The 15321-nt window shown below is 42.2% G+C and overlaps 1 protein-coding gene across 4 annotated transcripts; it reads right to left on the bottom strand.

Annotated features, from left to right (window-relative positions):
* Window positions 1-1325: 1325 nt before the first annotated feature.
* Window positions 1326-14878, bottom strand: LOC125740475 (NACHT, LRR and PYD domains-containing protein 1b allele 2-like). 4 transcript variants are annotated; one of them, XM_049011682.1, is made up of 12 exons: window positions 14667-14878; window positions 13301-13444; window positions 11990-12059; window positions 11713-11846; window positions 11375-11439; window positions 10956-11173; window positions 9254-9315; window positions 9089-9175; window positions 6021-6146; window positions 4631-4775; window positions 4164-4262; window positions 1326-1953 (listed from the first exon to the last, which is right to left on the bottom strand). In XM_049011682.1, the coding sequence occupies exons 2-12, from the start codon at window positions 13397-13399 to the stop codon at window positions 1712-1714; spliced, it is 1347 nt and encodes a 448-aa protein (XP_048867639.1). In that variant the 5' UTR covers window positions 13400-13444; window positions 14667-14878; the 3' UTR covers window positions 1326-1711. The 4 variants fall into 4 exon arrangements, with proteins under 4 accessions (XP_048867639.1, XP_048867637.1, XP_048867636.1 ...); XM_049011680.1 differs by having other exon boundaries at window positions 9089-9315; window positions 14596-14878; XM_049011679.1 differs by having other exon boundaries at window positions 9089-9315.
* Window positions 14879-15321: the final 443 nt, after the last annotated feature.

Raw genomic sequence — 15321 nt, 5'->3', positions numbered from 1 at the left:
TTGGAGGGATCCAAGCGTATCTTTGAAATTCCACAGTGGGGGGGCGGCATGGTGGTGCAGTGGTTAGCACTGTTGCCTCACACCTCTGGACACGGGTTCAAGTCTCCGCCTTGGTCACATGTGTGCGGAGTTTGCATGTTCTCCCCATGTCGTCGTGGGGTTTTCTCCGGGTACTCCGGTTTCCCCCCACAGTCCAAAAACATACTGAGGCTAATTGCCCGTAGGAGTGCATGTGTGAGTGAATGGTGTGTGAGTGTGCCCTGCGATGGGCTGGCCCCCATCCTGGGTTATTCCCTGCCTCATGCCCATTGCTTCTGGGATAGGCTCCGGACCCCACGCAACCCAGTAGGATAAGCGGTTTGGAAAATGGATGGATGGATGTAAGACCCAGTAGGATAAGCGGTTTGGGAAATAGATGGATGGATGGATGGATAGATGGATGTAAGACAGTGGTCTTCATTGGGCAGCCCGTGGACCACTGGCAGCCAGGACTAAATTAAAAAACAAGCAAATTACCCTGACCGTCAGATTTATTATTAAGATTTATTTTTAAAATGATTTTGTATTATGTTTTAAATCTAGATGCAATAGAACTTCCCCAGTAATGTGTGCTGCCTTAATTACCAATCAAGTGAGGCAGCACCAAGATTACTTCCGGCTAGCCAGCTTTTAAAAAGGAAATGGTGCCCCCCATGCCCCGCTGTACACTGGTAAGCGTGGCCCTCATCTAAAATTCAGTGAAGATCACTGCTGTAAGAATTTAAGATATCTGAGATAGAAGAATGAGATGAGCACCAGAAAAGGCTCTAACCAGAATCTGTGTGCAGCAGCTGCTTAGTGGAACAAATTTTGCACATATGGAATCGAGTACAACAAAATGGGGTCTTTGCATGTTCCATCTTGCTTTTTCATAACAGCGTTTGTTCTGAAGACTGACGTCTCTGCTTCATTCTGCCGGGAGGGTGAGCAGATGATTCCACATGCAGGGCAGAGCGTCAGATGCTGGTATATATACGGGAAAACATTCCTTTATGAGGGGGTGTTACGGTAAGACACTGGAGGAGCTGGAAACATGTTTTGATGATGGGTGGGTTTGCATGGGTTTAACAGATTTGGATCAGTTAGGGTTTTGTTTTTGCATCCCGTTAATTCTCATTTTTATGCGGTTTCAGAAAATGGATGAGAACGTGTACTGCAATTGGTTGGCGTCCCGTCCAGGATTGTTAACTGCCTTGCATCTGTAGCCTTCAGGATAGACTCTGCACCCCTCCCCCACCCCCGCGACCCTGAATAGGACAAGCAGTTTCAGAAAATGGATGGATGGATGAGAATGTGTACACGGTTTTATTTTAATTCAGACCATCCTTCCAAAGCAGCCATATACTCAACAATAGTCTGATTAAGATTAAGAATCTCTCATTGTATTGACATTTTGGGTCTTTGTCCTCTTCGAATATTAATGTGATGATGGAGTTCTAGTTAAGATAACATTAATTAAGGAAGCATACAGTAAGCATTGTTACTCTGATGGAAATATATTTTGAAGGATAAAAGGATGTGATGAGACGTCTGTGTGGACTGACAGGGCTTTTAGCAGGTTGAGGTACAATCTGGCAGAATGTATGAACCAGTTTCACAGGGCACTGCCTGAGGAACACCCTGTAAGCTGGGAGAACTGGAATGGGGAATGGAGTTTTGCATACTGGTCCAATTAAGAGCTTTTCAATTCTGAGACAAGATGTGGTTCCTTCTTCTTCAGGGAGGCAAAAAAAAGCATTTTCAGCGTATCGCTGTTCAAGACCTCATACAGCCTCCTCATCCTGTCCTGGCTGGTACTGGCAGCACAGATGTAATTATACTTCTCCTCTGAGATGGGGATTTCATCCAGAATGGGTTTAATCAGTGTCACTTTCTGGATGATGGCTTGCTTGTGTTGGTCTACAAAAGCCGCACCTGGATGACAAGAGGCCATTGGAGAATGAGCAGAAACAAAGCAAAGATACAACAGAGCCAATATTCATTTAAACATGCAAAGTCTGTCCTGCTACAACACGACTAATGTGTTCCTGAAAAACCTTGTGTTGACTAAAATGGCGTACTAAAATACACATGGCCAATTGGAAAAATAGGGTTAGGGGAATATGACTGCAAAACACAGTAGCTTATGCCAAACCAAAGGAAGTAAATAATAAAATCAGTGATGCCAGTGGCCAGTAATTTAATTATATGCATTTAAAATAATAAAGAGTAATACATTAATAAATCATATCATAACATATCCTGTGGGTCTTATGAGTCTCATGAGAATTGCCTGGTAACCACTTCAACCAAACATGCCTTAACTTGTCAGTCAGGAGTAGCGATGACCAAATCGATGCTTCATGAACCATTTGCTGTATTTTCTGACCCCACTAGATGGTGCTCTTGGACTACTTTGGGGCATGTTTGGAGCCCTTTTTTTGAACAGAGAGCACCACCAAGTGGGATCAGAAAATACAGCAAATGAGTAGTGAGCTACAGCAACCATGCTCTCAGGCAAGCGCACAGCACAAACACAACAGATTATGGTATGCAGTGGGGCACTGACGACAACATAGTTACAGACAGTCTATGAAAAGCACATGTAAGTGAATTTTATATGACAATTTGTCAAATATTTTAGATTTTTAGAAGCTAAGTGTGCAATGCTTGGACGGATTTACTGAAAAGTTCAAAAGAACAGGTGGTAACATTTTACTTGATGGGGCGCTAATAATATAGTATTATGCTATTACTTATGTATAAATTACCACAAATAAGTCATAGTTACATACTGATCTCATGTTAATTCATCATTAATCTATCAAGACATGTTTTATCTCAAGCAGTTACTATATTTGCTACTATAGTTGTTAATTCTATAAACTTTTGTTACTGAAGAAACTATTGAAGGAACAAGTCATGAACAAAAGTGAAATACTGATCTCATGTTTGTTCATCATAAATAAATCGTAACACACATTTCAAGCGGCAACTATGTTTGCTCATGATCTGTTCATACTTTGTACTTCAGTAGTAACTGAGTTATTACCAAGTATTTGTGCCGCGTCAAGTAAAGCATTATCACACAATCGATTCACAAATCGGACATCACTATCATTCACTTGGATAGCTGTTTTGTGTGCAGATAGTTTCTTGCTAAGACCATATTGCATTATAGTTCACACAGTGCTTTTGTCTTTGATTGAATATCGCACAAATAAAAATGTGATTCCATGTTGTATTGCACTTGGGAACTAATATGTCATTTGCATTACATTTGCGCTGTGATATCACTTGTTGTGGCAGGACTGACTGTAATCGATTGGTTAATAGACCATGATATTGGTCTACGGATTGGGACAAGTTGCAATTTGGAACTATCATTTTAAAACAAGAACAAATTGCTGGTGATTAAGGTGTGATTATCTTATAATTGGCATTGATAGGGTACCCTTGAAATAAACCAAACATTTCTAAAGTCAAGTGAATCATTTTCCTGAAATAAATTTATTAAAGATAATTAGTATTTATGATGACCCATATAACATTGAGGGCCTGTTAACCAAAATGAAATGTTTCCTCTATTTTCTGTGGATTTCAACAGTAAGGACAATCCATGTGCGGCCTTTGACTGAATTGGAGGAGTTTTATTAAGGAACTAAATACACACAAGCAAAAACAAGGACTGCAAGGGGTCAAAACAAAAGGCCAGGAAAAACAATCAGGAAGGTCCAAGCCTAACCTGACACAGGGACAAGATTCAGGGCAACCGGGTAGAGGGAAGACTAACTAAGAAGGGAGATAGACAAGCAGCACCTACACTAATCTCTACAACACTAAAATAACCAATACCAGCATTTACAATGACTGAACTAAGGGATAAGGCACAGGCAGGAACACACATACACTAATAAAGAGGGCTATATGCGGGACAGATGTGGACCATGACAAAGCATTTTCAGCATATTTAAACACTGGGGGGCGCATGAAAATGGGGAATAGGTGAGGGTAATGAGAAACAAGAAAGGAGGACACAGGATGACCAGCAGAGACCTCTGCTGGCCAAATAGGAACAGGGCAGGACAGATGGAGATAGATCAGGACAGCTGACAATTAACAACTGTTTGAGTTCAAATAATTACCTAGTTTAAGATTTTTGTCTGAGTGCTCATGAAGGAGGTCATGAGCTGGTGGGCAGCAGGCCACTAATGGAGGGTTGGAGACTTGATTGCAGCCGTGACCTGTAGAGGGTGCAGACAATGATGGAGAAACAGCACCATGTAAAGTTTAGGATTTATTTGAGGGCTTTTTAGTTAGTAACTCTGAAATGGCGTCAGGTATTACTCTAGCTGATTGAACGGGTTTGTGTGAATTCCTGTTAAATGGGGCCTTTACTGTTTACCCTGCCCTTCACAGTACAGTGCACTGTGGATGTGAAGCATTTTTCTTAGATAAGTCAGATACACGTGAAGCATTAAGCAGTTAGAATCAGGGGTGCACACTGCCCACACTGGAATCTCTGCCCAGTGGTTAATCATGTCTGCTTCTCCTGATGGTCTCACACAGCCCCTTCTGTTTTTTATTTGGTATAGAAATTGTATGTTATCACCTGTGAGATCGATGAAGCGCCGCCACACGTCTTTACCGCTCCTGTCTTGCAAGACACTCAGATCCACTTCCACCACGTCACGGTTCAGAAATACCTCAAAAGTTGGGTGGATTGTTTGGTCAAAACTGTATTCAAACTCTTCATTCTAGAGGTGAAGAGGAGAAATTGCTGGTGATGTTCTGAGCCCTGTTTAAAAGTGGGAACTGTTCCTCACAAAGAGCGGGGGTGGGATTCACACCCCCAACCCTGGAGGTTTGAGCCACCCTGGGTGCATTAATTGCTACATTTATTTCACAGTGCATTTTGTACTTCTGTATGTGAAATATCTACCAAATGCAGGTTGAACCAATCAAAAGTTTGAGTACACTTGCTGGAAACAAGGTTTTTATCATGTTTTAAATCACATTTTCCTGTAAGCAACAAAATACACTGTAATGCCCAAAACATGGGGCACCAAAGCTCTATCTAAAAAGCTTCCTGAATTCCCCAAAACAGCCACCATTTGTCCTGATAACAGCCCCAAAACCATGAGGCATTTGGTTCAGCAGGAGATCACCTGAGGTCTTCCTAGCCCTTCTGCAGCCGTTTCTAGAGACACAGGGCACTTGTTGGTTGCTTTGAATCTTCTGTCCAGTTTGCCCCATACAATTTTAATGGGATTGATGCTTGTAAACTGGGCAGACCCTGTCATTAGTGTAAGTTTTACTTTTGTTCCTTTTTCCCCAGATAGTTTTTGCACAATTCTGAGGTGAATTTTAGGTTGTTATGTTGCTGTAATCCTGATAGAATAGCGATTTTCTGAAGTAAGGCTCAACCGATACATTAGCTGGCCAATAAAACTTATTTATACTTTCATGAATTCATCAGTGTTGGTGGAAAACCCAGCAATAAAGATCAGATCATGCCTTTTTAAACATTTAGGATGAGAAAATGAGCTCTACTACAGGGGAATATGTAGAGAAACCGCATGTAACATACCAGTCTAAGCCTCTGACTACTGGTTGGTTTGGCAAACGATGTGTCGAATGGGAATCGGAATTTTGTATTATAACACACAAAAATGTTGGTACCGAAAGCAGGTTTTTGTGGGTAAATACAACTAATTCATCACCAACTCAGTCACCAGCGAAGCAACTGACACCCTCATACCTGACAGTGGTAATTACAAATGCACTCATCCCCTTATGTGCTACAAACACATGGTAGTTGGAGCCAATTCTGAATTATTTGGTTATAAAAACCAACCTCCACTGCTGTTAATACACAAGCGTATATAGCTCCAATCACAGAGAACTGTGGTTTCAAGCTGGTATACTCAAACTTTTGACTGGTACTGTATAGCACTTGGATATAACAACACGTGTTCTTTGGTCATGGTTTGGGTCGTCACCTCTGGCTGGATCCTCCGTATTGCCTCGTGGTCACTGGACATCCTGTATAGCTCTTTATGAATGAGCGTGCACATGGAGCTGGTAGGAATGAAGAGGTTTTGTCTCTGCTGCATCTGCTGGTGCACCTACGTTGGGTAACATCGATGACGAGCATCATAACCTGCCAACTGTCTCATCCATCTCCCTCATTTCCTTGAAGTGACCCATGTGGATAACGACAGAGAGCAAGACCATGTTTCTACAAAACAATGTAACTCAGTATTTTATAACCCTTGTAACAGCGCATTATGTAATAACACCGTATTATGTAATAACTAGACAAAAAGGAACAAATTTATAGCCTACATCATAATTTTATACTGAACACTAACCCATCCATTCATTAATTTTCCGTAACCGTTTGTAATATTCAGGGTCACAGGGGTCCTGGAGGCTACGGCTACAACGCAGAGAATAATTCAGAATGGGGCGCCGTTTCCTGTCATGTTTTCTGTGAACACAGCATTAGCCTCAAGTAGCTTAAAGCAGCCCGTAACCCTGCAAGGCAAAGTAGGCAGGTAAAAATCCATCCATCCATTTTCCAAACCGCTTATCCTACTGGGTCGCGGGGGGTCCGGAGCCTATCCCAGAAGCAATGGGCATGAGGCAGGGAACAACCCAGGATGGGGGGGCAGCCCATCGCAGGGCACACTCACACACCATTCACTCACACATACCCACTTAGGGGCAATTTAACAACTCCAATTAGCCTCAGCATGTTTTTGTGGACTGTGGGGGGAAACCGGAGTACCTGGAGGAAACCCCACGACGACATGGGGAGAACATGCAAACTCCACACACATGTGACCCAGGTGGAGACTCGAACCTGGGTCCCAGAGGTATGAGGCAACAGTGCTAACCACAAGGTTGAGCCCAGACACCCTGAGAAGGAAACGCATTCTTGCCACTTGTATCCATGACTTCATTCTTTCAGTCACTACCCAAAGCTTGTGACCATAGGTGAGGGCAGGAATATAGATCCACTGGTAAATCAAAAGCATTGCTGACGCTGCACCAATCCACCTGTCAATCTCCCGCTCCCTTCTTCCATCACTCGTAAACAAGACCCAAAAATACTTAAACTCCTCTGCTTGAGGCAGTAACTCATCCCACTCCAAGAGAGAGCAATCTACCCTTTTCCAGTTTTGAACCATGGCCTCAGAATTGGAGGTGCTGATCCACATCCTGACCACCTCACACACACCGCTGCAGCCCCCCGCAGTGAATACTGCAGGTCATCATCTGCAAAAAGTAGACTCGATCCTGAGGTCACCGATCAGGACCCCCTCAACCCCTTGCCTAGAAATTCTGTCCATAAATGTCATGAACAGAATCAGTGACAAAGGCCAGACCTAGCGGAGTCCAACACCCACTGGAAATGAGCCCAACTTACTACTGGTGATGTGAACCAAACTCCATTTATACAGGGACCTGATGGCCTACAACAGTGGACCCCATACCCCGTACTCCGGAAGAACCCCTCACAGGACCCCCTGAGGGATACGGTCGTATGCCTTTTCCAAGTACACAAAGCACATGTAGACTGGTTGAGCAAACTCCCATGAACACTCCAGAATCCTTGTGTGGGTGAAGAGCTGGTCCAGTTCAAACTTATCAAGAGCTATCTGAGATCAACAATGTCTCAGGAGAGGTTGAAAAACCTTGCTATATTGTCAACTTAAAGCAAGTTGGCTCTATTACTAGACTTCAAGCATGTAATTAGTGATTTTGCCACCAAGAAAGCCTGATGTTTGGCTTTTTGTATTTAAGCCATTGTTACATCAGCTGGGAGAAAGGTTTGAAAGCTAAAAATTTAATCAGTTTAGCTTAACTGATATTTAAAATATCTGTTTAGATAAAATAACATGCCATCAAAGTTAGAATATTGGCAGATTGAATACTGGTAGGTTATACTAAATACTCTTCTTTTATTGTCATAAGGCCATTTCCAGGCAGCATGTTACTGTATGACTAATTTGATTATGTAAAATTCACTGTTGTGTTTACTGATGTACTGCTGTATTTCTCAAATATAAATTTACACAGAACAGGATCCTTATGTGGATTTTCTTGTAGTGCATGTAATCATGTAATCATATATATTTTGTGGTTCAGAATGGCAATGGTTTGCTTCTTACCTAGAAGGTCAGATATATCAAGTGACATGGAGGGGATCCACATCTACTCCACACAGATTCTCCACTGGTGTCCCTCAGGGCTCAGTTCCTGGTCCTCTTCTGTTCTCCCTCTATACTAGATCTCTTGCTGAGATCCTCACGAGTTCTCATATCGCTGCTAAGCAGACAACACTCAACATATCCTCTCCTTTCCTCCTTCTGACACTCAAGTCTCCACTTGGATCTCTGCATGTCTGGCAGATATCTTGTTATGCATGACAGTTCATCAGCTGAAATTCATTCCCAGCAAGCCTGAACTGATGTTCATCCCAGGTGATCCATACCCACACCAGGATTTCACTATCTCCCTGGAAAACTGATTCATCCTTCGGTCACCGCTCGCATCCTAGGGGTAACTATGGACAATCACCATTCCTTTTCCTCTCACATTACCAAACTTTCCTGCTCCTGTTGACTTCTCTTCTTCAACATCAGAAGAGTTTGTCCATTTCTTTCCACACAGGCCACTCAGGTACTTGTTCAATCCCTTGTCATCTCGAGACTGGACTACTGTAACTCCTTCCTAGCTGGTCTGCCTCTGAACACCATTCGTCATTTGCAACTGATCCCGAATGCAGCTGTCCGACTTATTTTCAACCTTCCCAAGTTCTCCCACCCCATGCCATTGGCTTCCTGTAGCTGCCCACATCAGATTCAAAACACTAATGCTCATCTACAAAGCCAAAAGAACATCTCACCACGCTCTCTCCGATCCTATCAGGCTGGTTTTCGGCCATCATTGCGCTTTCAAAAATGATCAGAGTGACTGTGCTGGTTAGACAGTGTGACTGGGTGGGAGACGGTGTGTGTGGTTGAGCATTGGTGAAATAATCAGGCATAGAAATGCTCACCTGGTCAGGAGGCACATTCAGGGGCAGCAAGAATACATTCAAGATTTTATCTCCAGGCCGGAGCAGTAGTAGCACTTGCCCTCGGACCTTGGGAAATATTTTCCTCTTTAGGACACCAAAAATAGAGAGGCTGGTGAGACTGATGACCACATGTGTGTCTGTCACCTCCAGTGGCTGCAGAATCTCCACATTGTCTTCGGTTACATGTGCTACAGCCAGGTTTTCATCTGGAAGAAAAATTGATTGATTCTTATGGGAAGAAGTAAGAAGCCTTCAGTTTGATTCCTAAGTCTCCACTTAATTCATTAAGAAAATGTGATATCCCAGAAGGCTGGAAGGTTCAATTACATTTAGCTTTGGAGCAGGAAATGGCTATTTCTGACATCTCCCCCTCCTGCCCTTCCCAGCAATGTCAAACCACCACCCAGTCACTTTTCTCATGTCCTTTTCAAGACCCCGAAGTGCAGCCCCTAAATACTGACTTTACCAGCTGAGTTTTGACCATTTTTTAAATGACTGATGGTTAATTCTGGGATCTCTCCTTCAAATTTAGCTGGTCCCCATACACCACCAGCATGGCATGCACAGACACTTAAGGCATAACATAACACAGGCAATGTCGTTGAAAGCTCTTGTATTTTTTAGGGGTTTAACCGTTTTTTGTTCTTCATACAAAATATATTTGTTTTAACACTTTGAAAATAAAGTTTTTTGGTACTATACGGACAATTACTGATGCCCACAATATTACTATTCTCATAGTAGTGCACCTAAAATATTAATGATGCACATTATGATGCCCAAAAGTTAGCAATCTGTATAAATTCGGTGTATCTTTATGTGTAATAAACGTGTGGGACGCTGAAAAAAGCACCATCACACCACCGACATCTTTTTACCTTGTTAATCCACAAGATCTCCTCTTTTAAAAGACGTCATGGCTGCTGACCTGTTCCTTTCTTCACCGCCACTTCAGTGCTTATCGCGTCCATGATTTACCAAAACAGTCGCATGTGTTGTTCTCTGCTAATCGGATTTACTAAACATAATGATACGCCAAGTTTATACATATTACTAACTTCTAGGTGTCACAAAACACATCTCATTAATATTTTCTTCACTCCATAGAACATGTTTCCACTGCACAGTTTTTGTGCTGGGGTTAATGCCAGAGTTTGAACTCTGCAGTTATTGAGTCAGGGCGTTGGTGACTTTTACGCGCCTCAGCATTTGCTGACCCCGCTCTGACATTTTACGTGACATAGTCTGCCACTTCATGGTTAAGTTTCCGTTGTTCCTAAATGCTTTCGGTTTGCAATAATGCCACTCACAGTTTGCCCTGGAATATCTAGCAGGGAAGAAATTTCAAGAACTGATTTGTTGAAACCTATGACAGTACCATGCTTGAATTTACTGAGCCCGTCAGAATGACCCAATGTTTCACAAATGCTTGTAAACCTGATGGCACAGCTAAGTACTTGATTGATGCACCTGTGGCAATGAAATACCTGAATTCAATGATTAAGAGGCGTCTCCCAATACTTTTGTCCATATGTTGTACATTAGAACTACACCATTACTAATTTGCCTTTGGCACAAACTCAACACCTTCAACTTCAGTCCAAAACTAGAATAGCAGTACAGCTGCAAACCATTGTATGAGCTATGATTAAACTGAACCCTGCTTTTTCTGATTTTCAGGTTATGTTGAATGATTGTGCTCTTTGGATTTCTTCCTTGAGTTGTGTTTCGCCTTATATACAACTGTATTAAGATTGCAGTCTTACCGTAACATAGAATTTGTATATTATCCTGGGCAAGTGTAGTAAGAAGTATTTCAACTTTCACATTAACCTGTAAAATGTACCTGCAAACGTCATCTCGCAGTGAGGGAGGTGCAGCTCCTTCAGGGTCCCTTGGGGACACTCGATGTCGAAAATGGGCCCAGCTGGACTCCAGCTGCTGGGGGTCTGGGGGGCTTTTTCCCAGGAGCAGAAGCTGTAGGTCACCTCCCCGCCCGATTCCACCACAAACCCCAAGCCTGTGACGCGGCAGAAGAACCTTCCAGGATGTTTCACCTGGAACCTGTATCACAGGACCAAGGTTGGGGGAAAGACTCAGTTAATTAGTCAAGCCAGGATTGTAACATGCTCATCATGTAATCTATACTGGACAGTGTGATTTGTATTTGAAGTGGTTAAAAGTCACTGGAAAAGACAGTTGATGGATGGATGTCTTCATCATCCACTATTAGAAGTTCGGTTATATTAGACACAGCTGGATTACCTGTATTCTGTCTTATTACTTGTTTCCACCACATCTGGTGTAAATAAGTGCTCATTTCCTGACACCTGAGAAAAAAATTGTAATCATGACACAACACTTTGGACTAATCATTAAGAAAGATTGTGCTGTCATCTTCATGATTGATAACATATAACCTGACATAACCTTGATTTAATCCTGTTTGCACAGTGATTTAATCTTGTTTTCAGTGATTCTGAAATTATCACGCTGCAATAGCCCTAAATTCTGCATCTTAAATTTAAATAATTGAGTCCACTTCAGAACTGTGACCTTTTTAGGGGGCTGATTTTTCACCACTTTCATGAAATTATACTCACTAGCTCCAAAACCCAATGCATGTTAATCGTTGCAGATGTGGAGGCTCTGGCTCTGTGATGTTCAGGAGATGAAGGCTTCCCACAGATGTTTCTCGGCTTCCTTTCACTTCTCATGGGTTTTGATGCGTCGTTCACTGCATATTACAAATGATCATTAGAAAAAATGCTTAATCACACGTTCCACACCATAGTAGCCTTTCACTGTAACTCAGCAGCAGGCTGAGTAAGATTTTTGAAACATTTTACTGTATTGCAATCTCATTGCAGGAGAACTCACCAGAAGGTAAAGATTCAGACGCTTTCTTGATAAAAACTTTGGCACTTTGTGTTTCAGAAGAGATTTTTATCTGTTGTATTGAAAAGTAATCAAAATTAGCTTTAGTAACTGCTAAAACGTAGGATTTACATGTAAAGTTGCACTTATAGATAAATTAATGAGCAAAAAAATCTTTAAAAAAAAATCTTTTTAATGAAATTTGTGTTGAAAAGTAAAGCTGCAATTGCAATTGTCCTACATTTGAATACAACACTTCTATGTACATTGTAATGAACTGTAAATGGTTTTATTTGAATTACCCCCACCCCATTTCAATTTCCATCATTGGGGGTTTCCATCCGTCTAAACACTTGTCCAATTCAGGCTCACGGGGTGGGATGGATGGTCTGGAGCCTACCTGAGAGACTACAGGCACAAGGCAGGGAACAACCCAAGGTTGGGTGCCAACCAATCGCAGGGCAAGGAACAACCCCTATAGCAGGGGTCTCTAACTCCGGTCCTGGAGAGCTGCTATCCAGTAGGTTTTCTATCCTACCCAGCTTCTGATGAGCTACATTTGTTCCTGGTATTTGCCTGAGAGCAGCTGCGGCTCATCAGAAGTCGGGTATGATAAAAAACCTACTGGATAGCAGCTCTCCAGGACCGGAGTTGGAGACCCATGGCCTATAGTCTCCCCTACTTTGAGTAATTGCACATTTTATTTCCCCTAACCCTCCTGGGGGGTGCTGCCTGGAGACCTCAATTTATGAAGACGTCCAGCACACCCTGCTACATGTGATGTCGCCGCCACCAGTGACGTCCCTGCATCCAGCTCGCCGTTCTGCCCGTGTCATCTTCCATGTATGACCCCTCTGCCTTACTTCTGGTTGCCTGGCTATTGGAGGGAGTGTCGGCACTGGCTTGTCATCACCTCCCTGCTCTCCAGTTATTTCTCAAATCTCATGACTTGGACAGTGTGACTTGGCACTTAACCATCTCTCCTATTTGACTCTCCCTGCCGGCCCCTGGAGGATGGGCTCCCCCTTTGAGTCTGGTCCCTCCCAAGGTTTCTTCCTTCTAGGGAGTTTTTCCTTGCCATTGTCGCCTATGACTTACTCACTGGGGGCTTTGGGTGGGGATGCTGTAAAGTGCTTTGAGACAATGTAATGTTGTGATAACGCGCTATACAAGAATAAATTTGTTTTTGTTGGTGTTAAACGTGTCATTATTTTCGTTCCTGAACAAATTTAATGAAAACAAGCTATTCATTATCCATAAGCGAATACAGAAAGACATAACTGAATGTACAACCTGATTCTGCGGTATACCTACCCACGTGGGCTGAGCAGGTCTTTGTGTTCCTTCAGTCTTGCCCTCCATTGTCACTGAGGTCTCAGGACTTTCTTGTGTTCCTCCCGTCTTGTCTTCCATTGTCACTGTAGTCTCAGGACTGTCTTGTGTTCCTCCCGTCTTACCCTAAATCGTCATCATGGAAAAAAAACTTTAATCTCCCTCTCCATTGACTCTGTGGACTTACAACATCCTTGTATTCCTCACATTTTTTCCTCTGTTGTCCCCGCAGACCACAGATACATAGAGGCAAAAACTCTTCTAAATAAAACTGCACCCATCTGTTTTATCATGCCCTGTCCCTTTGTCCCTCCTGTTTTTTCCTTGGGCCACACCTGGTGCTTGTTCATCTTACCTCTCGTACCTGCCCTCGTATTAATCACTCCCAGCTGCCTCCTGTTTGTTCATTCGTTAGTCTTGTATTTAAGTGCTTCCCAGTCCTGTGTATTGCAGACCTGTTGTTAATGTTGTTCCTTTGTGTTGCCTGTGCCCTAGCCTTCCATTTGGTCCTCTGAGATCCAGTTTTTTCCCCCAGTTCTGTTCAGTCTGCCAAATTAATCACTTTTTGTTGCTTCACTATGCCTGCTCCCTGAGCCTTTAGTCCCAGTGCATGTGACAGAATAAACGTGAGTAACATGAGGGCAGGAATGAGACGTAACACAAACAAACACGAGATGTGGCTCGTTAGGGTCGCTAGGAAAAAAATAGGACAGTCAGATGGGCAGGCCGTGACATGCTTTTGTCGAATGACAGAATCCAAAAAAATCTGTTTTACAGTCATATTTTTTTATCCCTTATGTCTTTCACGAGGATTACACACAAAAAAATGTGTATCTGTGTATGGAAGTTACCTACAACAGACAAGAAAAAAATTCTCCTAAAAATAACAATTTAATTCTAAAAGAGTTATTTATAAATGTACACTCCTGGGCAAAAAAATGGGTCAAAACCAAAACTACAAAACAAAGACCAAATATTCTCTATAAAGTTCTGGACTCTGACCAGGCAATTTTGGCTTTGGCCCATAATTTTTGGTCAGGAGAAAAGGACTAAGCAGCTCTGTGAAGTTACGTACATCAGATAATGAAAAACAACAATTCTAAAAATTACAGTTTCATTTTAAGAGGTTTCTTTCTAAATGTTATCCAGATGAGCTCCATGATGAGCATAACAATCAAGTATTTCCACAAACAATATGTTTTTAGCATGACACTAGTTCAAATGAAGCTTAAATATACTTTTAGACAAAGGTAATAGTTTTACCAACAATGTCTTACCAACGACTTCCTCTTATCCTTTGACAAATGAGAAAAACCTGCTTGGCCACAAATATATATCAGGGTTATACCTCTCAATTTTTTGTCCAAACTGGTTTTGACAGGCTTTCAGGCTCATGTGTGAGTTCCAGCGACGGGGTTCAATTGTATCTTGGAATATCCACAAAAGTAAGAATTCCACAAAACTAAGAAAGAAATAAAAGAGATAAAGGTGGGAGACAGCCTCACGGAAAGTGTGTTGTAGTTGCTTAATGGAAGTGAAACAGAATAAACTGCCTTTTCTTAAACACAGAGACTACATGCTGTTCCTCTTTTTCTGGGGTTTACAATCTTCCCATTAAATCTGCACTCGTATGCCTCTAGCTGACAGGATGCAGCTTTTTAATGAGTTCCAGCAAAAGGACTCTGTCATATTCATGTGTCATGCAAGAATTGTATCACAAACTGCCCACAATAAGAGTGACACAGGCAATATCTCTGAATGTCCACTACTTTGAAGGAATTCAATATATATAAGGGTTAGAGGAATGAGACAGGCACCAGAAAAGGCTTCTTAGTGGAAGTGAAACACAGAACAAACCAAAACTAATTCATATAGTTTCTCATTGGATAAAATAAAATACTGTAATTGCACAGAATGAGTCATGTACCATAAAGTTCAATCTTAAATGTCCCAATTTGCAATTTGGTCAGCCATTTATTCAGCACCCAGGGAGCAGATTCTGA

This window comes from Brienomyrus brachyistius, chromosome 4 (genome assembly GCF_023856365.1).
Source record: "Brienomyrus brachyistius isolate T26 chromosome 4, BBRACH_0.4, whole genome shotgun sequence".
In the NCBI taxonomy this organism is placed as follows: domain Eukaryota; kingdom Metazoa; phylum Chordata; class Actinopteri; order Osteoglossiformes; family Mormyridae; genus Brienomyrus; species Brienomyrus brachyistius.
The sequence above is the reverse complement of the archived record's forward strand: the minus strand, read 5'-3'. Positions and strand labels throughout refer to the sequence as shown.